The sequence below is a fragment of the Anoplopoma fimbria genome, chromosome 4 (assembly GCF_027596085.1).
Source record: "Anoplopoma fimbria isolate UVic2021 breed Golden Eagle Sablefish chromosome 4, Afim_UVic_2022, whole genome shotgun sequence".
Lineage (NCBI taxonomy): Eukaryota > Metazoa > Chordata > Actinopteri > Perciformes > Anoplopomatidae > Anoplopoma > Anoplopoma fimbria.
The window spans coordinates 15,767,209-15,795,178 of record NC_072452.1 but is presented as its reverse complement, the minus strand read 5'-3'; the positions used below and the strand labels follow the sequence as shown (position 1 = coordinate 15,795,178).

The window sequence follows — 27,970 nt, the reverse complement described above, 5'->3', positions numbered from 1 at the left end:
GGTCCGTTTTCCGCTCGAATGGTCTCAATTTCCAGAATTAGGTTTTCAGAGTTCTGACTTTGGATCAGTCAAAAGTGTTGGGTCGCATCATGTGATGGCTCCATCCCATAAAGGGCATGTAGTCTTAAATGTGTGTGTGTGTGTGTGTGTGTGTGTGTGTGTGTGTGTGTGTGTGTGTGTGTGTGTGTGTGTGTGTGTGTGTGTGTGTGTGTGTGTGTGTGTGTGCATGTCTGCTGCACTTTTAAGGTGTGGGCATGTATGGCTGTAAGAACGAGGGAGCTCTATTGCTCAGCCTGATCAAGTCAGTATGCATCAGGATGGCTGCTGTAAAGCAACAGTAATACGTCCAGGCTTGTATTGCGTGAATCATCGCAGCTTTTCTTACGTTCATAACATCGTATAAGAAGTTTCACACTCAGTGTCAGTGTGCGCTGTAGGCGAGGCACATTTTTGCTGCATTCAGAAAAGATGACCGCCCTGGTAGTGCACATGGTTTTAGGGGCTTTAACTGGGGTTTCGGGAAAGGCTTACTGAGTTTAGGGTCACCGGAGCAGCCACCAGCAGTTTGGGGACGGGACAGTAATGGGTTTCCATGGGAACGCACTGGAGCTCCACTGGATCAGGAGTCAGCAGCTCGGATGGGTCTACTGGAAGACAGAGAGGGAGGGAGGGGGGAATTAATAAAGTAAAGCCAGTATTTACTTTTAACAAGTGAGCCAAAACAGGACCATATTTGTATATATTTACGTTTTTTGAATAATTATTACTATCGTTGCTGGAAATGAAGCCCCTAACAGCCATTACATACTAATTTCTGCCAAATTATGTTCGGGATTAAGATTCTCCCTCTTAAATTCATTCTTTAATCAAGATACAAATATAAACTTTTAGACCATGAAGAGAAATGAAAACTCCTTAAAAACCGTGTTGCACTGAAATCGGATTGGTTGATAACAACTCCTTAAAGTAAAAAAAATATGTAAACCTATCAATTGCAAATAAATCTTTTTTTATATCGCAATAGCTAACCCCCCTTGCTATTTGGATAATTTTACCATAAAATGTGCCCAAATCTGTGTGAAAGAGTGCAAATTAACACTGTTTGTAAAGCGGAACTATAAATTATAAAAGGGTTTCTACCAATGCCAGACCAAATACTGTTTGTCCATAAATTACATAGAAGACAGAGACAGACATTGTAGACAGACACCAAACTACGACATTTAGATGAAAACAATTGCCTATTTTAACTGTTATCATTTGCTCACACCACAACAGACTGGAAAGTGAAGACAGATGAAATGTGAATATAATAAATGTGACTCTACGGGCAGGTGTTTCTGTAACCTGATGAAAGGAGACTACGAACAGGACTCAGACCTAGTGGGCTAAAAACAAAAGAGAACTGAAACGAAGGAGCAAACCTGATTCGAGGCGGCGGATTCAGCGAAAGGAACATTGGTGATCGGGGTCGAAGCCGACGAAACAGTGGAGGTGGCGGCACCGTGCATCATGGGAACTTTTATTCAGGCGAGTCAGACGAAAGACAGAGGACGAGGATGTGGGCGGGGAGGAGGGGGGAGGGGGAGGACAGGAATGATATGGTTACCATGGCAAAATGTGTCGGATCAAAAGTCATGGCACAAGTCAAGTGATATTGCCAGGATGAACAAATATCAAGACACATGCAAACAAAATAAAAGATAAAGAAAATTACAGTTTTAATTAGCAAAAAAAAAATGCACTGTTCCACTAACAAATGGTAGTTTAACAAACAAGGCAATACACAATCATACAATCTAATCAGACTGGAGTATCTGATATATTGTATTCAAATGGACAGAGCATGTGTATGGAGGGAGCAAATGATCCATAAGACAGAAAAAAACCTTTCAATAATGTCACAGCTTTAATCTTACAGTAGTTTATCTTTTATTTAGAAAGAGTGGATGATCATAAAAGCTGTGATTTAGTTATTATATCAGATTTAGTGACTGACTTTGCAAGATAAATTTCCACATCTCACTTAACTTTATATTCAACTTATAAATGCCCTGCGATGAACAAATACAGCCCCAATATTTGCAATCTTTCACACTAGTGTGATCTGCTTTCTACCAAGAAACCCCTGATGATGTCAGCAGGGGTTATATCAGCATAGAGAACCTGTGAGTTCCAATACTCATACTACCCTTTCTATTAAGTATGCCAGAAAAGAGTCAGTATGCCTCAAAACATAGTATGTCAAATGCAGTATGCCAAAAATACTAGGATGTCCTACTGCATCTGGTCAAACTTTGCAGTATGCAAGCAAGCATGCTTTTCTGGCTATTCTGACCCACTATCCCCTGGCCAGTGGATATATGAGCAAGAGGGTCAAAGTTCAAAGTGCAATGTTTTGACAGAGTAGTATTGCTGCGTTCCATTTACCTCGGAAATCAGAAGTCGGAGCACGGAACAACGTCACACCCGATTTGAACGCGTTCCAGTACAACAATCCTGAAATACTTAACAGGGTTTGCTCCAGCCAGGTTAGCTATTATTAGCAATACCAGTTAATAACAACACATTACGTCTGTATTTTGCTCATACAAACACTGTAGAATGTCCACAGACAGAAGTTGGACAGTGCTTTATGTATGACTGATTTAATGAGACACAAATAGGACAGACGTACTAATAAACAGCATATTACTACAGGTTTTTAACAGGTGATAAAAGGAGAAGCCATCTTGGATTTTGAGGTCAGGGTTGGGTGGGTTCGTTCGACTTCAGGCTGGGTTTCAGATGAAATTTCCGACTGCAAAATCAAAAAACGTACAACTTCCCAGTTAAAATAGAGCGCAGCAGTTGTCCCAGTTGAATGCATACTGCATGCAACAGTACGTACTTCATAAGGGCAGATGAAGTATGTACTAAATGTAAAAAGTATGTGATTTGGAATGCAGTGTCAATATCTTTAAAGCTCCTGTACGCCCACACAGGTGTTTACACTTATGTTCCCTAACTGGTAATTTTCTAAGGACTGTGTGGGCGAATACAAAGGCATTTAATGGAAATCTCCCTCACACTTCTGCAGTATTTGTTGTCCTATTGAGGCCGGTCAACGTACACTGTAATCATTTCTAATAGTACATAGAGTTTGGTTACTTCCACCTGACCAGAGATCTTAACACCTGTGTGGGTGTGCAACCCCTTTAGAAAAAGCTTGTCTTATAAACTTTGCAAGATCTGTGCATTGAACAGTTAGTGGGTCAAATAAAATGATGCTCTTGGTTGCATTATGGGAAATATAGGATCTTGTGTTTTTGGGGCTAGACCCAAACACGGCACTAAAAATAAGGATATCTCAATTTCAGCTTCTTCATTTTTACGAGGACAGCTTTAAGCTGCAGAGTTCCTAACTGGGCCAAAATAAACAAAAATCAGAAAGCTGGACTCCAATGGTAGCAGTTGCTTTACCCACGAGCAGCAAAACACAACCTGGAAACTTAATTTCATTGTTAATTATAACAGAACGGACACGTTTGTTTCTGCCTCTTAAGTTTCTACTTTCACTGACAGGGATAATATATCACTGTCATAATATCAGCATGCAGCAGCGGTAAATGTGATGTGGATGGAGAACACAAAGACACACACACACACACACACACACACACACACACACACACACACACACACACACACACACACACACACACACACACACACACACACACACACACATGACTGCCATGATTTGTGAATGCGATTAAGATCAGCTTACAGCGGCTTCTTCTTTGTGTGTGTGTGTGTGTGTGTGTGTGTGTGTGTGTGTTTAGATATAGATGATCACAGATGAGAAAACCTGCCTCTAGATTCTATTTAGGTTTACAATTGTACTGATAGACTGGAATAAAAATGTAAAATGACTAAATTGGTTTAAAAAAAGATGCATTGGAAATCTTCCCATTTTGATGAAACAAAAATTGACTGATATTTTCAGTATCTGATTTGTAAATATTTTCATCACACAGCCACAATTAAAACTAAGAAACAATGCTCCAGACTTGGCTCAACTAAGACCAGCGTAGCTAATTTTCTGGGAGGTTTAAGGGAGCTCGTACAGGCCGGGTTTGAGCAGGAATAACCAACAGGGAGTCCCCTCACCACAGCCTCTGGGCACTGGGGTTTTCATAAGCCCCACTATGGATGCATGCACACATGTACACATACCAGGCTATCACAGATAAATGATTGAATGACTTGCTTAAACAAAGCATGACTCGTTAAACAAATAGGACATCAATGTGAACACAGACGAAACACAAAGACATGATGCAATAAAGAAGACAATGGGATGCAAGCTACAAGATGAATGTATTTACGGTCTTCAGCAGCTAATCCGATTAATCAATCAATCATCCAATAAGGGCTCCTGTCCACTAACACATACAGTATAGTTACTGATCTCCAGCTATGATACAGATAACCTACCAATGTCTCCTGAGGGCATCAGAACAGAGCCGGTCACGTTATGTATAGGCACATAGAAATGGATGAACGCGGAGGAGAAGGACAGCAGGAAACAACAAGCAATAGGGGTCGCCGGCAAAAGCAGGTTGAGGCGAATCAACGGGTTCAGGTTAGTGCAGGCAACACGGCCGACATCGAGGCCGTCACAGTTAGTGCACATGTGTGACGAAACGCAAGGACACGCAAGACACTGAAGCTTTGATCAGCATTAGTATCTTTTCGAAGTGGTATATCAAATCAGCAAGAAATTAAGATAAAAACATAATTTAGGCATGTGGCATATCAATGATCCAAGTCTGAGAGCCTGTTTCTTTACAGTTAACATGACATGACTGTAAATGTCCCCGCTGTGGGACTCATAAAGGATTATCTTATTTTATGACACCTGGTAATGTCAATTGTATCATTACATGCTAAATATATGTTAACAAAATGCATTTTCATAAACACTATGTTCAGTTTTTTCACTGGCACATCTTCAGTTTCAGCTAGGGCTGCTACCAATGATTCATTTTTCCATCAATCGATTAATTGCTTCATATAGAAAATAGTTTACTTTGACAGCCAGAGGTGCCAATTTCATACTGCATATCATTTCTGACCAACAGCTTAAAACTAACTTTTTCTGCTGTAATTTCTTCTTCTAAACCTGTCCTTCAAATCTAAATTAAATCCTTTAAATCAAGTCCCTCCTGATCAATTAGTAACAACCAGCTATTCAGTTTATTCAAAAACACATGAAAACCCAAGCACTGTAAAAATCACATCATGGGACCTTAAATAAGGTTGAAAGTAGTAGGACTGGTGTTGGATATCTCCTTTGATCGGTCTCACTTTCTTTCTTTATGCTGCCAGCTGCAACACTTTGCTTTTTAAAGAAAATAACCTAGAGGAACCTGCAATGCATGCACCCACCAGTCCATTCACAGACAGTCTCACATAATGGCTCAACTGTGATGAGTTTATTGTCTGTTTTTTGGACTGATTACTGTAACGTTACTTCAACAGCTCTCATCACACATCAAGCCAGAGTGAAGCAAAATGCAAGTAACACAACAGAAAGTGTACAGAAGAGAAGCAAGGCGTGATAGAAGAAGTAAAAGCCAGCAGTTAAGATATGTAACAAGTAGTAGTAGATCAGTAGAGCAGCCACAGCATGCAACTGTTACAACTACACCTGCAAAATAGGCGTATATCTGTATCCCACAGTATTACCTAATGGTCTCACATAAAAGCCCTAGAATTCGTCTGCCCACAATGAAACTCCATGACTCCAGTGTACCTCCTACATGTATGGTAGCTGTATGGGCTGTGTTTCAGTGTGTGTGGAGACTCACCAGTGGAGATGAAGGCTGGCTGCTGGAGCTGCATGTTAGCCAGCGCTTGCTGGTAGTGGAACATGCTGGGGTTGAAGACGGCGGCGGCAGCTCCGTTGCTCTTCTCTAAGATCTGCCTCTTTGGTTGCTGCTGCATGGCACCTGGAGGCAGAACCTGAAAGGAGAAGAAACCTGTTATCTGGTGTTTTCTCAGAATAAATACACAGTGGGCTCTGTAGACTCAACATCCAGTTGAAGTGGATGTTTCTGTTTATGACCACAAGAGGACACTGCAGTATCGCAGATAAGCTGAAGTGATGTAGGACAGACCAGAGGTCAGGCCAAGATCGAAATGGGATTGTTAAGTTTTCATTCACCAGTGCTGAAACATCAAACTACAGCCGAAGATAACCAAAATATTTTTTTTGTCACACACACATTAGGACGTGATTTCAAATTGCAATTTCAAAAATGTATTTGTTTTTGTTATACTGCCTGATTATCCTGATTAATTTAACAATAACTCAGTGAATAGCAAAATCAACAAAAACTAGATAAATGCCATAGTATATAAACCCTTGATGAGCTTCTGATATCTTTCATACTATTTTGAATCTTTTTTTCTAATACTGCGTTTCGTGTTTTTCAGCATCAGCACCGCAGATTGACCTGATTATGTTACAGCTGTTCTCAATGCTAACTTTAGCCCTTGTAGCTGAGAGTACAGGCTCAGACAGAGGCACAGTAGCAGACATTCATGAAAAAACATAATCCCCAGACTACATTATCAAATTTCAAGCTGGCTGAGGGATACTGCGATACCCTGATCCTTCATTGCATCAGTAAACAATATCCAAGTAGAGAACAAGAAAATCTTCTACAGTTTCACAGCTGTATTAAGAAGATATGGTGAATGTACCTTTTGAGAAGGTCATTATTGGTTTACACCTTCTGTGTTCAGCTTATCATAGAATAGCATTTTATGTGGTTTTTTTTGGTATAAAGAACAAAAAGTCCTCAGTTTTTGGACTCACCAAGCCTGCGGACGCTGTGTTGTGACTTGCTTGGTGCTGTGCAGCCTTGATCCTGGCCTGCAGGTGAGCTGGCGGATGGAAGTACTTGCACTTGTCTCGGCTGCAGCGGCCTTTTATGTAGTCCATGCAGACGATGACAGAGTTCTCACTGCAGTCCACCATGCCGGCCTCCAGAGGGTGAGCGTAGCGGCAGTCGCTCTCGCCCCGCGTGCAATTACCACGCTGGAATTCACGACAAACCTGGGAGGGCCAGCAGGAGCACTGATCAACATTTACCTTTCATCACACTTTGGCCAAACATAGAAACACAACAACTGCGCGCAGGCCGCATACCTCCAGCTTGTCTGTGCGCACATGTTTTTGTGCGGAGGTGCCGTTGCCCATGGCTGCCAGGCCGGTGGGACTCCCAGGGACCAGCATGGGAGTACTGGGCAACAGCTCAGGCATCAAGCCCATGCCTGGGCCCATGTGGCTCAGATATGGACTGAATGCCATACTGGGGCATGTTGCCAGGGAGGGCGTCATTGGGAATGTTGTCTGAGGGAGGGAGAGGAGGGCAGAGACGAGATCGACAAAACAAGTTATAGCAGAGCTTGAGGAGAAGATTTGGTGGTAACATAACAAGTACTGTGGGTTTTGTTACGTCAATGAGAACCATGCAGTTACCCATTGCTATGCCACTACTAGTTTAAACATTTAACTAACCTGTGCATGAATAACATGTAAAATGATCTGCATGTCTCTTTCCAATCAGCAAGTTTTACATTTCCTTTTAAAAGGTTGACTAATACAAAGCTACCTTCACTGTAGCTGAATATAACCTCTGCTGCATCATAATCTACTGTACGCAAGATAAAACAAAAATCAAACAACCAAATGAGTTATATCTGGCAGAACATACTGCATAGTTCTCACTGTAAACTGACAGGAAGACATATTTATATTTAAATAATAGACAGAAGAAGGCTAATTTTTTATTCCCTATTTTATCTTATTGGAGGATAGAAGATAGAAGAAATGAATTGCACTAGCATAAAGTCAAAATAACTGCCACTCAGTTGCTGGCTAAAACATCACTCACAGTACACGGAGTGCAGTTAGTATTTCAATAAATAAACCACATTTTAAAACATATTGCATTAATTGTAAAGATGTAGTTTTAGTGTGAGCTGCTCACAATGGGCTGCAACTGCGTTCCAGGCAGCATGAACTGCATCTGTTGAGCCAACATGGCTGCCGTGGCCTTCTGCTGGATCAGGTTGTTCCGCCCGTTAATCTCCAGCTGGGTTTTCAGGTGTGGCGGGGGGTGCAGGTATTTACAGTTCTCACGGGTGCAGCGCCCCTGATGAGAGGAGAGGAGGGAGGAAAGATGAGTGTGACAGCAGACAGCCGGTGTGACACTGAGCATAACGTGACACTAAATCAATCAGGGTGTGGCTTGACATGGAAAGCTCACCTTTTTGCTGCAACTGATCTGAATTAAGCAGAGCACTCCTCAGTATAATAAAGTACAATTTGTTAAACTAAGAATGAGGAATCAAGCGTGTTTACAGAGCAGAACTACGTACGATAAATTCTGGTGTAATAAAGCATTAATATAGTCCCAGAAGACTGCATTTCTGATAATTCATGAGATTTGTGAAACCACTTTCATCACCAAAAATATGCGACGCTGGAATCAACAACAATTTGTGCAAAACAGAAAAGTAGAAAATTGAACTGGCTGTCATGCATTTCTTGTTTTTCCAAGCAAATTAGTTAGAGCCATTGAGCCAGTCAAACTGTACTTTTCATTTTATACCGTAACAACTTATTTTATAGTAATGTGAAATGACAGGTGGAGTATTTGAGCCAGCTTCTGATATTTCCACAGAGGCACAGCAGATGTCAGATAAACCTAACTGACAAGAGATAAAGCTGGAGAGTAAAAACACATGCTACACTCTCAACGTCCTGTACAACAGACTTTGAATCTGTATCTCTACCTGGTACTTATAACTCATCAAAAAAGCTACAACATATATATATGACTGAAAGCAGCACATGCACTTGTTATGTTCAGAGAAGAGCTAAAATGGGATTTGATGGAAAACAGAGACCAGTGAGCTCATTTTATTCTAATATCAATGTTTAGTTTTACTTACAGTTGTACGGAAACTTGTATAATACTGTCAGTGTTGGTGGATATTTTTAGATCCTTTAAACACCACAAAGTAACTACACTGATACACAATGTAAGCGGAAGTCCTGTATTGAAACTAATATAAACAATATCAGCATAATGTACATAAAAAAGTATTTCATGCAAATCATATTATTAGATAAGATTAGATTATCGTTTTTTTCATGACCCTTATTACTCTTTATTCATTATAATTAACCTTCACAAGGTCAGAACATGTCTGGCTAACATGAGGTTTAACATCAAGAGAAAGTTTTTATTAAATGTTTTTAAATTTGAACATTGAACCCTCAATAAAAAAAAAATACATATGAAAAAATAAACATACTAATCTACTGAACACAGAGAACTGCAACACAACTACTGTGTTCATGAACAAATGAAGCATGTTGGCTGTGCAGCCATAGTCTTCTGTTGGGTATATGTGCATAGTCAAAGCATTCCTATTTGTCTTGTATGCAAAGCTTCATTCAGCACCTTCAGGCTTAAACAACGACGGCAGGAGGTTTGTGTGACTGCAACCAAAGTCTTACATATGAGGAGCAAAGCAGATTCCCGTTATAATTAATGTAAATAAAACAGCAAGAAATAGTTATAAAAACATTCGCAGAGGTCATATAGCTCAGCAATATTGTGGGTTATAAATTTAACTGAATATTGGATAAAAGTACAACGATGTAGAATTGAAGTTGTAGTTCCTCTACAGCTGTGAAAGGCTGGATGCAAAACAAGTGTTTCCCTAACCTAACACTAACTTAGGTTGCTATAATTCTGTATTTAGTCAGCTGAGGCTTCTTGTAATGAGGCAGCCACAAACCTTTTTAATCAGAAGTACCTTTTTATGATAATTTTACCACTTCTTGTCAACCCCTTAATCAGATTTTGAGCCACTTGTCTAAAAGCCATTCATTTTGTGCCAAAGCGTCGTTAAGGCAGTGTCCTTCCTCTCTTCCGGAGTCTGTGTGGAAGGTGAAGATGGTGCTGCAGGAACACTGCAGGTCAACACAAAAACTGCAGTCTCCATTAAACCCCTGGGCCGACGGCAGCTGTCTGGCCCTGCAGATGAGCCGTTAACCCGCTAAACTACCTCCACTGAGCGTCAGCCACATCCTCTGTCGTTAAACCACACCCTCACAGACCGGCTCATATTACGGGAGGGTGAGAGTGCCGCACAACTGGCAACGGAGAATAAAAAAAACTCTGAAGACAAACTGACGTCATGGTGCAGAGACTCTGACTGTGATGGATGATGTCGCGCTGAGATGAGGACACATAAAAAAAGGGCTTCAGTAGCAGGAATGCTATATAGGACAAACTGCAATGTCTCTTATACCAGCATCCTGAAGGGATTCACACGACCTCACACACCAGACAAAAAGCATACAAGCAAAACACGTAGCTGCTTGAAAAGTGGTCAGAATGGTACACGAGGCTTACAAAAACACTCTCGCCTACACTGGAGATACATGTGAGCAAGCTTTGCGTCAGCGAGCTGTGTGTTTAGGGATGAGTCTGTAATGAGGAGTGAGTCCCATGGGCCCAGCAAGACTGCTCAAACTCACAGGGAATGAAAAATACCTATTAATGAGCATAATGACGCACTTTATGCATCGTGTCCTACAAAATACAAAAGTTGGACCAAAACATTGATACGGAAACAAAACATTTATAAAAGCTTTGCTTTGGGTTGGAGAAAGAGGCCAACGAAACTTGGTGTTGAGGAGAGTAATGGGTCAGGAATCTCCCTTTGGTTGCCATAGCAACACACTACGCAACACAGAGAAAGTCCCCGTTAATACAGTAGTGTGCTGTTGATGGATTCAGAGAGCAGAGAGAGGTGAGACGTTGATTAAATCTAATGATGAATAAACAGATCTAAACTGTTCCCATATTGATATGGAGCAAGCTGGATCTTCAGTTAAAATCTTCCGCGGCTGTGGCAGAGTAGTGGAGAGCAAGGTAGTTCTCCAATCAGAGGATCGGTGGTTCGATATCTGGCTTCAGCAGTCGATGTGTCCTTGGGCAAGACACTTAACCCCAAGTTGCTCCCGAAGGCTTGCCATCGGTGTGGACTGGATGATGAATGTTAGTTAGAGTCTGATGGTGGCACCTTGATGGTAGCCTGTCATCAGTGTGTGAATGGGTGAATGATATGTAATATACTACTGATTGTAAGTCGCTTTGGGTAAAAGCGTCTGCTAAATGACTGTAATGTAAAATGAGTTCTGGTTCATTCTTACCTGACAATGACTCAGAGCTGAGACAAATAATCAATCAGTCTTTTAGTTGATCGACAGAAATTAAGTCGGAAACAGTTTTGTTAATTGACGAATTGTTTGACTCTAGGGATGGCAGACAATAAAGTCTGTCCTACACTTTGGTTCAGACTGTAATCTCAACAACTATTGAATGGATTAAGAGGAAATTTGGTACAGACATCCATGGTACTCTGCCGATGAGTCATAATCACTTTGGTGACCTCCTGACCTTAAACAGAGCCTCACAGAGCTGCTAGTAATTCTTTGTTTTGTTCATCAAAAAATGACAAAAATATGCTGAATCCAGCCTCTCAAAAGAGAAGATTTTCTGCTTTTACTCTTTTTATATGATAGATAGTGAGTATCTTTGGGCTTAGAGTTGTTTTATGGACAAAAGCAGCACTTTAGCATTTTAATCTATTTTCTCTCATGTTATACAGCAAAAGATTTATCGATTAATCGACAAAGTGTTCTTCAGATTTATCGATGATGAAAATAATTGTTAGTTGCAGCCTAACCATGTCGTCCAGAAGTGACACTGCTGTTAAATCTGCTGTACGTTGGGCAGATGTGATGTCCACACTAATCATTTGAGATGACAGCAGCACTCCGGTTAACAAGGTAAAAAGAACTAGGCGGTGAGCTCCCCCGCCGCCCACCCCCCTCCCCTGCAGCAGGTTCATACCAACGAGACGGAGCTAATGGACGAGCAACAGGGAATGACAGAGGTCGGCTTGGACCGGGCCGGAGATGCCAGATATGGGAGGCACAGAGAGGAGGGGAGGCCATTAGCAGATAAATCCATAAAATTAACAAAGAAGGGAGGGGTGGGCGGAGAGCAGGAGGAAGGAGTGATGCTGTAGAGCATCTCGAGCGAGGTGCTTCTTTGTTTTTTCCAGTTAGTCGACCAAAAAACGTCTGTCAGCTGAGAATAATCCTGACCAACAATGGGGATACAAACACCGCTGTAAAGAGGTGGTTGTTGACATACTGTGCTGGCAGTAAAGCCCTGCTGCAGCTCCTAATAAAAAAAGCAGCTTTGACCTTCAACTGTCACCAACTTCAGTTCTTTGTCTAACAACATGACCCCGGGGCTTCAAACAATCGAAAGTGGCCTTTAATGCTTGTTCATTGCCTTTGGTACAAAGCAGCTCGCCTCTTCCTCCCATCAATGCAACCAGTACAGAGCCAGGCTGTTGCTCTGTGCTAAAAACAGCCGTGCCACTCAGGAAGATCAAACTATCCAATGGGTACTCGCTCCTGTGCTGTTGCTAGGCCCCCCTCTCCGATTCGCTCCCTCTCTCTCCCTCTCCATCTCCCTCCTGCTCTGGAGGACATAACACAGAAAAATGGCTGAATAATAAATTCTAACTCAATAAACGAGGAGACAGCAGCTGCACTCAGACAGAGAGCCCCTTGTCTGGGTCTCACTTTTTCTCTGCATGAAAGACCGTCGAGAAAAACACACACGCTGATACAGAAACAGCATATTCTCTATTTTAGCGCAATCGGCCACTGATGGTCGGAGCTTTTCTAAAATGCAGAAAAGCATCATCACTTTTCAGACTGTTCGTTTTTCCGCTGTGTATGGATGGAGCTGGTGTTGTGGTTCTGTGGTGGAGACGAGAGTCAGGAGAGCAGCTGAAGTGATGTTGAGGCAGCACGATCCACAAGCCCACATCACTGATGGACGGGAAGACTGTCGGCAAAGTGGTGTCACCAGAAATTTCCATCACACATTAGCAAAATGCTTTTCATAACCAGAAGACTTCCCTCTGTCATTGTTTTAAGTATCTATATGTGGTTATTTTTAGAGAATCAAATGATGCCTGGTTTAAATTAGGAAATTTGACATTTATACCACGTCCAAGGAAAATCCCCAATTCTGATTGGCTATAGGGTGTGAATTAACTTTTTATAACCAGACATGATAATCAGCCTTCTATGATGCAGGTGCTTGATGAGTATCAAACTGTAGGTAAAGTTAGCAACAACAAGGCTTAACTGAAGAGCTTGGAGCTAGGGTTATTTGTGCAACTAATAAGAGTGAGAATTGAATTTCGAATGTGTTTCATATTTGTGAGTCTGGAAAGTAGGGAAATTACATCCAATACAGTCACAATTACAACTTGTCGGGTGTATATAAAACATAAGACGAAATGTGTCCAACATCAGAGACTTTTAAATACCATCTATACTGTGGTCACTGTCCCTTTAATATAACTGGTTGTATTACATCATTGTAGGCAAAGTTGCAATGAGCAAGACTGCTTTATGGCAGTAAAAACCCCTAACTTTCCCTTTTGTGTTTGTCAGTAATATGCCATCTAATAGAGAAATATTACCTTCAAAGAAAAGTATATAATAATATGCAGTATATAGCTAAATCATAATAAAAAAGCTATACTGTGTTAAAAGGTTTGATCCATATCAACCTTTTCATCACTTTGGACAATGACAAGACAAAAGTTTTATTTTCAGATGACATTCTCAAGATTTTTAAAAGAGATCATTCTGCGATATACTTTTTAAATTGTTAACAAACTTGTTCACCATAATTCACGATATTAAAAACCACATGATTAGAAGGATATATAGAGGAAATAAGAGAAAGTCTGATAAAAATGGCTTTGAAAAACGATGTGAGGGTAAAAAGGGTGGATCAACTGACCAACTGACATATTTGTAAGGTTTCCAGGAAGCTGAGGTTATGAGCCACCCGCACCCTGACGCATCTCTAGTAACAATTTAGGTAGTAAATGACACCCTCAACGAATGTCATGCTTATTTTATATATTTAAAGGGAAGGTGGGCCACCTCACCTGAAAAAAAGTACACCTTTGCTTAAAAAACATGACAGGAAGGTGTTGTGTGTTAATACTTTGCAGAGCCAAAAGGCATCAACTACCTTAATACAGCTCAAATGATGTGTTTAAACAAACACGATGTGTGATGTCTGGTGCATTGTTACCTTCAGTGAGTCAAAGCAGGCGATGACTCGGCCGTTCTCCACATGGCAGCTCCGGGAGGGGTGAGCAAACTTGCACTCGGCATCAGACCGCGAGCAGGTGCCTCTCTGAAACTCACGACACACTTCCAGGGTCAGCCATTTGGTGTCCCGTCCCATGGTCATGCTGACAGCCATCAGAATGGCTCACAAACACGGAGCGGCGATGAGGGCAGATGGACGGAAAACTGTCTGATGGGAGCAAAGGGTGACTAATAGTGATCCAAGAAAAATCCCCAGCAAAACAGAAGCAAAAATATTTTCTGTTTTTCCTCAGGGCAAATACGGAGCCAGTCCTTCTGGTTGGTGTATTTTAGGGGATGTTTATTAGCTCTTCCTGGGAAAAGTGGCAGCTGAAGTTTGAGATAGAGGGGGCAGACTTTGAGCAGAGGCCAGCTCTGTCTCTGAGAAAAAAAAGAAAAAACAGGAGCTACTCTAAGGACATCACTCTGGCATGTGACACTGAGCGTCAGGGCCTTCACCTGAACAGACTGACGCCCACCGTAAGTCCCTGTTACGTTCACGTCAACATGGCCAGGGCCGGGGCAGTCGCTGTAGTTACGTCTTAACCGTCTGAGAAAGAAGACTTCTGTAGAGCAAAAACAAAAAGCAGAACCTTAAAGGGTTGGTGTCCTTGCGGTGATGAGACGAGGTGGCGGCTCAGCTCAGGCTGTGTGGGGACTGCAGCTCAGCAACGTGGGATGGATGACTCTGTGGCTGTCAGGATAAAATATAGCCTCCATTCAAGGCCAAACACACACTGAGCCACGTCCTGCTCTCATCCAGCAGCCTAACAGCAGCAGACGACCCCTCGCAGTAGGCACTTTGGAGTTCCACTTCCTTATCTTATTTCAGTCTCTTTCTCATCCCTCCTTCGCCGTTGTCGATTCTTCTGTTGTCATCCTCCTCACTGGCCTCTCTTCTGCATGGCCTCGCTTGTTGTCTCGCTGTGGACATTAAAAACAGGACATTAATTCAAAGCACTAGCAAAAAAAAAAGCAGCCTGTTGAGGAGAAAAATGTTAATGTGAAGCTTACAACCTTGTGTGGAGGTTGTTTAAATCGAGGGTGGAGAGGACCACAAGGCAGGAGCGTGGAAGGGAAAGAGCCAAAGAGAATAAAGCGAGGACAAACAAATAGCGGAACAGAGCATACGGGAGGGAGGGAGGCAGCAATGAACAGGAAAGGGCAAGCTATGTCTTGATTAAGTGATACAAGAGAGAGAGGGAGAGAGAGGGGGAGAGAGAGGGGATGGAGGGAGATTGCAGGCAGGACAGAGACGTCACTTCAACTCCCCTGAGCTCCACGGAGCAGAAAGTAAATTGACAAACTTGGAATGAATCATGCTACAATTTACTGTAAAAAGCGGTGTCCTTGAAGTCGCACCGGCTGGCACGTGTGTGGTCGACACTGATGATTCCCAGACAGTTATTAATGTGAAGGGGAAGAAGTAGAGAAAGGGAGAGACAGGGCAGAGAGAGAGGGAGGGGGGGCTGTAGTTCTTCACAACTGCAGCTGCTGTGCTCAATGCAAGGCTCCAGCAAATCAGACAGACTTTTGCTGGCATGCAGAGCACGTCACCGACCAATGACAGGGCTGTTTCCACAGCGGCTCCTCCCTCCACAGAGCCCGTCCTTGTTCCTCCCAGGATTTTTTCACAGTCATGGCTGAGCCACATGCTTGTGTTCATACTGTACAACAACTCTGACTCCAAACAGCTTCTCACAGACGTTGAGGAGTGAGTCTTGTCTTATTCAAACATAGGACTATACTGCAGTGTGATGCAAGTAGAGGACATGCATGCAGCCTGCTGTGCAGGGAGCAGAGCGACGTGTCCGGACACTAACTGAATACAGATAACAATCAGTGATGGCTCAATAAAGATACACTCAGATAAGATAGTGTAAAGTCCAAACTGCATTTTAGAGCTGGTAAGAATTGAAGAGAAGACGGTCCTGTATGAAACATGGTAGTACATTAATGCACAAAGTGAATAAACAATAGGCGAGATGAAGGAGAGGAGGAGTACAAAAAAGTAGGAGGAGGAGAGGAGGGCTGGAGCAGATATTATCAGTCCCTGCGTCTGATGGCGACAGACACAGACGGAGGAACCGACAGGGGGGGAGTGTGAGGGAACGAGTGTTTGTGTGTGTGTGTGTGTGTGTGTGTGTGTGTGTGTGTGTGTGTGTGTGTGTGTGTGTGTGTGTGTGTGTGTGTGTGTGTGTGTGTGTATGCATGCAGATACACAGCCTAGAAGGAGAACACTGCAGTGGAGTGGGAGAAGGAGGGATAAGGGGGAGGTGGGAACTGAATTGATGCACCCACCTTCAAACACAAGAACAAAGACACATCCCAGCCCAAAACAAAAAGAGAGGCAGGAATGAGAGGTGAGCAGGTACCGCAAATGCTTTGCTTGCTTAACCATTATGCTTGTCTGTGCCTCCTCCTCCTCCTCCCAGCCCACCTACAGATCGATAGAAACTTTTCTCAGGGGGACAAAACAAGCACTCCTCCTGCAGCTTTGCCCGTCCGGCATTCAAGTCCACATCAGTGTCAAGTGCCCTTGCTTACGCACACCCTGACGACGCAGCTCAGCAATATGCAACCTGCATCATCAAAACGCTCCTCAACAACACTCTTCACTTCCTCGCCTCGCTCTCGCCAAACCAGACACCAAATGGCGCACAGTTGCCATTACGACAATTCTTGGAAAGCTGCGTAGCTAACGCTGGCTCTCCTCCAGTGCTGTTCTAGTTTATACAGCACCCTGCACCATTAAGTATACACTGTAATGACCTTTCAGTTGCTGGTATAAACTGCTGTGACTCTGCTTTCCAGGAGATTCACCTTAGGGAAAATTTCACCAACTGTTAAATCAAGCTTACACTTGTTATCTTTCTCTTTGGCCCCTAGCCTGGCCTTTATGGTTACTGGAAGACAATGCAGGCAGTTAAAAATAGAGAAATCATGCAACGGCGTGATGTCTACGTTGCCAACTTAGGGTTTGTGTTTGTTACAGCGTGATCATGAACAGACAAAATGACCCCTTATTGCATTAGTAAGCTAACAGATCTGTTTAATCAGTTAGTTTCTCATAAGTGGGTATAACATTGACCTAGGGCTGGGCGTCATGGCCAAAATCTTCTATCACAATATGAGTCATTTCATTTCTCCAAAACAATACATATTATGATATAGCATGTTTTCAGGTCATTCAAATAGTCAGTATTAAACAACCACATGGTTTTGTATACTCTTCTGTGAATAAAAATACTTGACAAATCAAAAGTACTAAATATTTTCTCATTTAATTAAGACCTTCAGTGCAAAATAATCAGATTTTCTAAGAAATCTGAGTAAAAAAATGCTTATTATAAATTTAGACAACATCATTTTGAGTCCCAATAACACGAAATATGATGATCATGATATGATTCCATTAAAATACAATAAAAGATCATATTGAATTAATGCCGAGTCCTACCTTAACGTTTGCATCTTTATTTTTTAAATATTAATGTCAGCATGCTAGCATGCTTATGATTGGCAGGTGAAATGTTTACCATGTTCCACGTGTTGGCATACAAACGTTGGATAAATTGCACTAAACAGAAAACTCTTAGTCATGAATCTAAATATTGGAGAAATGACTATTAATGATGAAGAAGAAAACGGAAAGTATCACCAAAGTTACTGTATATCATCCTGGGGGAGACGTGGATGTGTGTAACAAATTTTGTGACAGTCACACTTTAAAGCAGTTATGTCAACCTCATATTGGACTACAAGAAAAGATCACCAAAGTTGTTAGGATTCAACATCTGGTAACCATGAATTTACAAACTTTGTGTCAATCCATCAAGACGATGTTTCACAGCATAAGTCACAAAGACTCATCCTCTGGGGACCATGAATGTTTGTAAAAAAAACATCATGGCAATTATTTCATCCAGCATTTAGATATTTCAGTCTGGACCAAAGTGCACCGATAGATCAACAATTCATAAAGCCTCACCGCTAGCTTGGGTAAAAAACATTCACCCCACCAACAGTTTGGTTTGACTCCACTGTGTAAGTAAACCATGGGACTAATCTGCACATTAGTCAATGAATACTTCACAAACAACAGCAGACTGGTAAAAACCTCCACATTAAATCCAACAGCACAACGTCTTCATAAAAATGTAGAATTTATACAGATTACTGTCTTTAAAGATGTCACAAGCTTGTAAGAAACCTTCATGGGGAACAATAGAAACAATAAACATTTTTGCCAAACATGTACAAAAACAACACTCGCATGAATTGTCTGCTTTAAACAAAATATGTCTCCTTGCATTTCATTTATGTTTCATGTTATAACCAGTCGTATTTATTTAAGAGATAGCACTCTGTGGAAATGCAGATCCTTCAGTTTGGAATCAAACACAGATTGCCAAGCCGCAATATTGCACAACAGTACTCTACCTATGATAGCATAATAAAACGAGGAGGCCAATAATTAAGAGGCAGATGAAGTGAAAGGATACAAGTTAGAAGTACTCTTATAGCAAAACACTGCTGAAGAGCTCTGTTATTAAAGAGAGGCTTGATGCTGCATGCTTGAGGCAACATTATTGCGCTGTGTCAGCCCACACACCTCAACTATCTCAGTGTTGTCCCTACAACATGATGATTGGGTTAAAGCTTCAAAAACAAACCACATATAAGAAAGGATGAAAATAGGCCTCACTGTAGCTATATGTCAATACATAATTTAATCTTATAATATACACGGTTTGGTTGCAACTGATGATTGTTTTCCTCCAGTGAAAAATTCCCATAACAGCTTTTACCTCAAGGATCCTCACATTTGAGGAGCTGAAACCTGAAACAGTTATCACCTTTTATTTGTCATGCTATTCAAATGTTTTAATTGTCTAAAATTGTTTTATAAATTATTTTAAATGGTCTAACATTACCTAACATTTAGGGTATAAAATTTCGATCACTGTGTTTGTTTGACACATCTCAGGATTCAGTGTTTAAAAACTGTTTTTAATGCTGGCGTACCCGGCCCTGTCACGCTTTAATACATGAACCTGAAAATAGTTGCAGATTGTTTTTAGTTGTCAACTAATCCATAAATATAATAATAGTTTCAGCTCTAATATACTTTTAAAAATGTAATTAAATGAATATTCAACTTTATTCCCACATAGCTATAAGAACTGTAATAAAGAGTGTACATAGTATACAGAAATAATCCTGGCCTATTGAACTTGTCCAGCCTTTACAATGCAGCATAAACAATAATTTGCAGGGATGCGGCATGGTGAATAAATACAGAGCGCCCCAGTTATAACAGTCATTATGCTGCTGCCGGTCCACCAGGTGCCTGCAGAGAGAAGAGGGGCTCTAGCAGTCAGTAGGTGGGGGTCAACATGTAGGTGGAACAGGATGGGGGGGAAGTATAAGGAAGACAGAGGGGGGTTGGTTGCTGTTGACTCCGGCGCACTGCGTCCATCATCAAACACAGTGCACCAAAGGGCTACCGACAGTGTAACCTTCACCGGAGCTATGACGTCTGCATTATGGCCGGTGTGCAGGCTGGGTGCCACCTCCACAGACCGCACCTTATCTGCTCACACTAAAAGATAGCCTTACATCGATAAAACTGTTTGGCATGCATTAAGTCCTGTGTAATGTGACACATTAACAAATAAACAAATACAAAACGCATTTTATTTGTCCTCTTAGATTTTTCCGTTTGCTATTTTCTTTTGCACGATCATGGTATAGGCAGTGGGGTATATTAAGTGAGTTTTTTGCCAGTAGTCAAGAGCAATTTTGGTGGAGTAGAAATTTTAAAATTCTACTGTTGCACTTTTTTTGAATTCCTCTAATTTCAGTGCATTTGATAAATGGGACAAATGGGACATTACAGTATTATAGGCTAATACAGCAGGTTGACAGAGAGAAGAAAGGCGTTACAAACCCCCCAAAAAGCCATGTTATTAGAAGAACATTCATGTGTGCTTAATGCTAATTTGAAATAGTTCAGATAATTAAAGATGAAGTGGCAGTAGTAAAAATATCACATTTGGATACATCAGCTAAAATGGAAGAGGTGAAAGACCTTCAAGTTAAGTGCGAGCGCTAACTTTAAGAACTGAAAGAAGTTGAATTGTCAGTGTTTGGAAATATAAACTTGCTTCGTTATCACACTTTTGAACAATTGTGAATTTATCCAGATGAAGAGCATTTTGTTAATATGCAAAATAAGGTTTTTGGCTGATGATCATTGTTTAGTTCACTAAACAGTCAGCTCTTTTGGGAGAAGCGACAAAGAAAAGTACAGAACAGGATAACGTTGATGACAAGGTGATTGATTAAAAAGCACAAGGTGGAAGATTCATAAATCACAATGAGAGTGAAAGCTACCAGCCGGGAGGGAGGGAGCAGAGTAATTAGGTTAAGTATCAGTAATCCTTTCAGCTCATTAAAGCACCACAGTTCCCATTCAAGCAAACATACAACAAGCCTACCCTATCTAAAAGGATAACGTAGACCGCAGGAAGCATGCAATACTTAAAGTTTAAGTTTCCTGTTGCACTTTTAATTCAGAAAAGAAACTGCATGTAAAAGGTTTGCGCTGGAGCATTCATTTTACTTTGCTGGTTGTGAGCTGAGAGTTTCACATCAGTGGGATTATGAACGTTAACTGTGTCGATATCATAGTTGAACCAATAACGTATCATCCGCATAATATTTCTGATTCCTCATTGTGAATTGTTTTATTTCCACCATAAAAAAGGGCGCTTCCCAGACAGTTAATGTGTATCTGTGTGAGAGGGGAAACAGGTTATGTGGGAAATATGGCTGCATGCCCACGTGGGTTTGTCAGTTCATCAGTGTTTATATAAAGTGAAAAAAAACTAGCTAGACTGGTGCAGAGTCCACAGCCTGCCGGGCCCTGAACACGTCTTAACTGGCTGTATTAATAGATGAGCCAAGATGATGGCACTGGAGTCACGTACAGCATAGGTACTGTACAGGCAAGTATTGACAACACAGAATGCGATGGTGACTTAAGTATCTTGACCCCTGAGGGCACATAAGGACTCAACCTCCCTGCACCGCATGCATGCACTGAGGCTGGCTGCAAGATCCTGCAGACACACAGATAGATAACCAGGAAGGAATCTGCAGGTGCTCTTCACTTCTGCCAACTGTAATAAAAATATATTATTACAGTTAATAGCAAGACTTATAAACTAATTTCACACATTTTGTTTTTGTTTTTTTGCCCTTCATTCTCTGGCATGGCAACAAAAACACTTAGGAAAAAAAAGATATCCAATGAAATCCATGCACATTGCATTCAACCAAACCCTTGTGTGCAGATCCCACACTCAAATATGACAGGCGGATATTTGTATCCCCACAGCCGTCAGCTCTCAGCAGACCTACCCAAAGCATTTCAACTGAATATTAGCACTGTTGTGCCTGTGTGTAACGCCGAAATTACGTCCGTAATTAACAATAACAAAGGCAGCTTTTAGCTTCCACGCAACAGGCATTTTAAATGACTGCAACATGGCTTAAATATCAAACTAGGCAGCGGTATTATTGCTGCAAACTGCGCCAGACGTGCTCAGCCTCTTACCTGTTTTCAGTCCAGTCGGATTCAGATTTCTTCTCCTATATTTACGTCGGTTTCAATGTTTATTTTATGGCTTTATTTCCACAAAAGACGCGTATTTAGTCTGATGTACATTCAGTATTGCCTTGAAGTGAAAGAGGAATATAATCTGAAAAAAAGCGCGCTATAATAAAACCAACGTGTGACCGCGGCGGAGGGAGAGAGAGAAAGAGAAGAAGCAGCGTCTGTCTGGCAGATGAAATGTTTTGCTGCAACTCAAATTTGCTCGGCTGCAACACAGACTGAACACAGCAGCAAAAAAAAGAAAAACAGATTTGGAAAAAAATAAAGAGGGAGGAGGGGAAAACGGTGAGGGTGGAGTTGGGAGAGACGGAGTGTGTTTGCTTTCGTTTTAGATAACATGATTAGCGTTGAGGAGAAATCAAAGTCACGACCAAAGCACGGCAGGTTATCAAGGTAACAGCTCGGCGGACGTAAACACGGAGCAGGTAAGTTTAGTTCACCAATACGAGAGGTGGTCACGACATCTACACCTGCTAAATAGTCAACGATATGCAAATATAAAAGCTTCAATTGATCCAAACATGAATTGAGTTATGCTTGCAGAGCAACATGCTTCCCTATGAATCAAAGGCCAGAGATGGGCTACTTGAGTGTTATAATGGTTTTATATTTCAGTGCTTTTTTGGGGGTAAACGTTGAGGACTGTTTTTAGGTTTCTCATTGTCAAATTTAAATATACTGGAACTTGGTTTATATATTTTGGTTTATAGGATTAACAGCATATGCACCGTAATAATACATCTTAACAATGCTATAAGCTCCATAAAGTCTTGAGCTTTCATTTTTAGTATATTGCTAAGTAATTCTTCAAAATCTGTCCCAGCTGATCCCTCTATTAAATCCATTGAGGATTGCACTGAAAAATGTTTTAAATCCTATCCAGCCAAATTTAAGAATAAGCTTTGGTGTCAATTACCACCTCAGATTCTCCACCAAGATTTCATTTACATTATTCTAGCACTCTCTACTGGTGTTCCAGAGGTTTGCAAGTGCAAAACAAAAGCATGCAGCCTTTTTGCACATGATCAGACAAAAGGACATCAGACACAGAAAAACAATATATTTCAGTATGGAAAGAGTAGACAATAGTGCAGTGAATGTAAAATCATTTTTTTTTTTATAAAAAACAAAAATTCAGACTTAAGACACATTCAGTAATTTTACAAATGAGCAGTTAATGCTACACAATGAGGTATCTATGAAAATGCCTTTCTCTTTTTTATGTTACTTATAGGACACATAAAAACACAGGTACATTGTAAAATGTATGCATTTCAGACAGGACAACATTTTGGCAAACATATAGATTGTATATCACAAACAGTAGCATATTATTTAAAGATACAAGTATTAAATTGTTCTTTTTAACAAAAAAAAAAAAAACCTCACTCGAAGCTACATCTCAAGAGTTCAGATGTGTTTAAAAGACAGAAGAATAATCTAGAAGGCTTGTTTGATCACTGGATAGTAAAGCATTGCAGTTACCTAAACCAGCCTCTCTTAATGTCAAACAAATGTATTAATTATTCATATCAGTTGTGGCAAAGAAATACATTCAGTATCAATAAATAAATGTGTGTCAATGGTTCATGTTAAGAAAAAAAAAAAGACAATTTAGTGGAAGGCATATACTAAAAATAACTTTGATTAATGAACAGACAAGGCAGAACATGGCACACTTAGTATTAAGACATCCTGCTGCTTGTTCCAGTCACTCGCTACCACTGCTCCACATTGTCCATGTAGTCCTCCATGGTGCCGTTCTCATCCAGATCCCACCAGTCTGGGAGCAGCACTTCTGACTCCTCACCGTCTCCACCAGCCTTTCCCCTCATCTGCTCCTCAGTTATTACTGAGTGGCTCAGAGGGTGATGGGGGGCATCTGTGGGCTTCAGCTGCCTCCCCTGCTTTGTCGCGAGCCTGCCACGGAGCCGCCTCCTCTCCTGCTGCCGCCTCGCCCTGGCCTGCCTGCGCTCCTGCTGCCTCGCCACCTGGAAGCGCTGCAGGAAGAGGTCACGAGCATACTCGTAGAGCTCCACGTCCCATCGGTTCAGCTGGAGGATTCTGTGTTGGGTCTCGTTGGGGACCTCGACACCGGAGGCCCGTGTGCCGTTGAGCTGTGTGAAGGGTGCGATGAACTCCAGGTTGAAGGTACGCTCAAACAGATACTGGGTCTTACGCTGGTACTCTGTCAGCCCGAAGAAGGCCATCCCACGTAAGTTGCGTTTGGCGCTCTCCAGGAGCACTGCCCAGCGTTCTTCCTCACTCATGGTGGAGACGTTGTAGCAACCCACCAGGCTGAGATCAGCCAGCATGCGAGTTTGTCGGTTGTTGGCCAGGTTGTAGGGGCAGTCCATGAACTCCTGCAGGGAGCAACCCGACCAGTCGTCTCCTGAATAACAGCTCGGCAGCTCAGATAGCGTTGGTGAACGTCCATCACACACATGTAAGGAGGCCCTCCATGTAGCACCACGTTGCACGTGACGCCACTCGCTCAGGTAGCGTGATACTGGGTCTCTTAAGATGGTTATGTAGTAATAGTTCCTACTGGAGAGAAAAAAAGACAACATTATGTCTGTAATAAGCCAACCTTTAAAGCCTTGATGTTACCATCATAATGCTTGGAGAATAGATTAGTTCGGCAAGAAGTTCCTGCAACTGTTCGGTTTGTGTGTAATAAAAGTGTTTGTGGAGAAGGTTAAAGTAAGGTTTGTTATGAAGATTTGTTGAAAGAGCAAAACATTTTTTAAGAACCAGGTAATCACCACCTGCTTGCAGTGTTAAAACTTCCACCAAGGGTCACATTCACACCCTCTTCACTCTATGAAGGTGAAAAGCTACATCAATTGATCCAATTGTGTGCCATTAAATATGTATTACATCAGCAGCTGAAGCATGCAGCACATGTAACGTCAAAACGTATTATTACAATGCAGATCACATTCTTATATGCAGTAACACCCTGAAATCCCTCCTACACCAACCTGGGCAGGTCAACAGGAGCCTCTCGAGAGTCCATGCGTGACGGGACGCATCTGGTCAGCTCGGTCCAGTCCGCGTGGAGCCCGCAGCTCCAGCCGGTGGAGAACCGGGAGAACAGCCAGGTTTCCTTTTTACCTGGCCGGAAACAGGTACATTTCTTCTGACCCGCGTGACACTCGCAGGGCCTCTCGAGCTGAATATTTCGCACCAGGTGTCGACCAAACGTGGTGCCACCGGTTTTCTGAATGTGCAGAAACACAATCACATCATCTCCTTTGATGTTGAAGTCCACAACACGGTTTAAATCGACCTTGGTGAAATTGAAGCGAGGGACAAAGCGGACCAGAGCGCCATCTTCTGCGATATACGGGTCCCTCTGGAGCCCGTCGTGGATGTCGTTGCCACTGCTCCTTGAACCAGTTGCCCCTCCGTCCTTAAACCACGAGCCCAGCTGGTGCAGCGTCTGGCACTCGTTCCTGCTCGGACACACGTACTGGACCATTATGACGCCGAAGAGCAGCACCATGAGCAGGACGATCAGGAGCCGGTGGTGGCTGCTGCCGCCGCTGGACTTCTCATCCATCTTCTCTCGGTGAACAACACAACATCACTCAGGCGGTCCGGGCCCCCGCCGCGGCTGGGGGACCTCGAGTAACAGCGTGTTATGTTCGTCTAGTGAAGCGAAAACAATAACAATGCAGCCGAGCGGATAACTGCGGCTGCAAACACGGACGATGGCTGGTTGTGATGTTTTCTGTATTACAGTTGAGTCATGACTCATTTGGAAATAAAAGTAGCTTTTTTCCCCCGGTAGCATTAGTTGTATTTAAGCGATCATCTTCCTTGCAGCCGTAACGTTTAATCCTTGCCTCCACTGCCAGCGATTCTTGACCTTTCTTCCCAGCAGCCTCTGCGCTGAAAGTGGGCGTCAGAATTACGTCACAGTGTGGAAGACACCACCGTCCGGAGAAGTGCAGTTAACCCAACAACCGGTTTAAGGTTTTTCATGCTTTTGAGCTTTTAAACCTCAATCACAGATAAATTAAACACCGTACGACATTGCTGTAAGCGTGTCTTCAAATACCACATGCGGGTGTGTGTTGCTCTATCGCCGAAATAGCTCAGTTGGGAGAGCGTTAGACTGAAGATCTAAAGGTCCCTGGTTCGATCCCGGGTTTCGGCATTTTGATGCAGCCATAGAACCCAACTATTTACATTGGTAATTTTATGCAAACAAATCAAATGCTGATAGCCATTTATGCTACGTTTTAAAACATAAAATTACCATTTGTTGCACCGTACCAAATTGCTATTGTTATTATAATGTAATCTACTAAATTGATTTACCGTTTACTATCAATTCAATCCATTTTCTCCTCAATTCTCAACTTATTCTGATGAGCTATTTGTGATGCACAAATAGCTCATCAGAATACCATAGGGCCTTGTTTCTAGAAAGGCAGCCTTTCTTATATAGCAAATTTACGAGAGTGTCACAAACATCATGTTCATTCAATTCTGTGGGTATTAAATCCAGCACTATATGGGATTTTTGTGAGCAAGGTTCTGCATTAGAGCCAGATTTAGGTCTCTTACATGTTATCACTCTTACCATGTTTCTTTGTAACATTTATACAAGACGTTTAAAACCCTGCACTCATTTGAATCATCCCTTTAGAATAAATGCTATTGTAATTGGGATTTAAAACGTATATGTTGTCTTCCCTTTGTATACTATAAAGTCGATTTTTAAAAAATATTTCCCATATATAATTAATGTTTATTAGGCTACATTTAAGTGCTTTGTGGTAAAAGTCAATAGTTATTGCAGTTTACAGATTAAGCACTTGTATTTTAGTTTCTCTCATTTGCATTGTGTGTTCTCTTCTCACTCATTGATGTTTTTTTAATGGTCTGCATTAGCATCATAATATCTGAAGATGTCTCCACATATTTTTAGATGATTTTCAGAAAAATGTGCTTCGCTGATCGACTGTGGATGGGGGGTAGTAGGCTGATCTACAGGGAAGAATTTCACCCCAGCTCCACCCACCCACATTCCTGTCTAGCAAACACAGTGGCATCCAGTCTGGACCCCCATGGGGCTTTTAAAAAGACATACTTAAAATGCAGTGTGGACCTTAGTTCTATGGACTGGGGGCCTAATATCAGCCCTGGTCCTGTAAACTAGCAGCTTCTTTAACTTATAATATGATCTAAAATATCTGTGTCTGTAATGAAACCAGCATGACTTCAGGATTCAGGATGAGGAAAAGGTTGCTTTTGTAACAACTAGTTAGTGTAACAACTAGTTAGTGCTTTTTAAGAGTCTGATTAAAGTGATTAATCAGCCCCTTCATCAAAGAGGTCTACTGATAAAAAGAGGTCAGTTGGTGAAAACAGACGTCACAGCGTCGTCACTACGTCACTGCTGAACTTTCGAGCACCAATGATCGTTTGTGTGACAGATGCTTCCCTCTGCTTAATTATAAAAACGAGCTCTCAGTCCAAATAAAACGGGGAGTTGGATCCATATTTTTAAATACTGTTAATAGAAAGAGTTGGTTTTAGGCCCAGTTTGTTTGTCTGTTGGTAAGACATCTGAATGACTGCTAGACAGGTTTAAGAAATGATAGACCATTTCCATAGCATATGCTTGTATTGTTTTTGGTGCGGTTCGGATCCAGTAAATTACATCTTGTTTCATATTTAATTTGAAGCATAGAAACTAAATCATACTTTTCCTGGATTTGTTCTTTTAAAATGAATTTAAATGCCTGGGTTTTTTTAAAATCCAAAATGTTATAAATGTTGACTTCTTTTTTTAGATAAGATAAAATAAAAATAATCCTTAATTTGTCCCGCAGTGGGGAAATTTACAGGATTACAGCAGCATAGGTTATAGTGCAAACAAGAGACATAGTAAAAGAAAAACAAGATAAAAAAACAAGTATTATAAATAAGCA

General features: G+C 41.6%; 2 protein-coding genes and 1 non-coding gene across 6 annotated transcripts; 1 reads left to right on the top strand and 2 right to left on the bottom strand.

The window, feature by feature from the left end:
* Positions 1–169: 169 nt before the first annotated feature.
* mbnl3 (muscleblind-like splicing regulator 3) lies at positions 170–22,124 on the bottom strand. Of its 3 annotated transcripts, none has more exons than XM_054596957.1 (8): positions 21,963–22,124; positions 14,280–15,262; positions 8,046–8,210; positions 7,202–7,405; positions 6,869–7,108; positions 5,856–6,009; positions 1,425–1,519; positions 170–647 (listed from the first exon to the last, which is right to left on the bottom strand). In XM_054596957.1, the coding sequence occupies exons 2-8, from the start codon at positions 14,451–14,453 to the stop codon at positions 645–647; spliced, it is 1,035 nt and encodes a 344-aa protein (XP_054452932.1). In that variant the 5' UTR covers positions 14,454–15,262; positions 21,963–22,124; the 3' UTR covers positions 170–644. The 3 variants fall into 3 exon arrangements, with proteins under 3 accessions (XP_054452932.1, XP_054452933.1, XP_054452934.1); XM_054596958.1 differs by lacking the exon at positions 21,963–22,124 and adding an exon at positions 15,672–15,757; XM_054596959.1 differs by lacking the exons at positions 170–647; positions 1,425–1,519 and adding an exon at positions 2,733–2,800.
* A 1,051-nt stretch (positions 22,125–23,175) lies between these two features.
* hs6st2 (heparan sulfate 6-O-sulfotransferase 2) lies at positions 23,176–25,937 on the bottom strand. Of its 2 annotated transcripts, none has more exons than XM_054597730.1 (2): positions 25,007–25,937; positions 23,176–24,569 (listed from the first exon to the last, which is right to left on the bottom strand). In XM_054597730.1, the coding sequence occupies exons 1-2, from the start codon at positions 25,585–25,587 to the stop codon at positions 23,741–23,743; spliced, it is 1,410 nt and encodes a 469-aa protein (XP_054453705.1). In that variant the 5' UTR covers positions 25,588–25,937; the 3' UTR covers positions 23,176–23,740. The 2 variants fall into 2 exon arrangements, with proteins under 2 accessions (XP_054453705.1, XP_054453706.1); XM_054597731.1 differs by having other exon boundaries at positions 23,176–24,566.
* A 177-nt stretch (positions 25,938–26,114) lies between these two features.
* Positions 26,115–26,187, top strand: trnaf-gaa (transfer RNA phenylalanine (anticodon GAA)). Its single transcript has one exon. It is a non-coding gene; the product is annotated as a tRNA-Phe (tRNA).
* Positions 26,188–27,970: the final 1,783 nt, after the last annotated feature.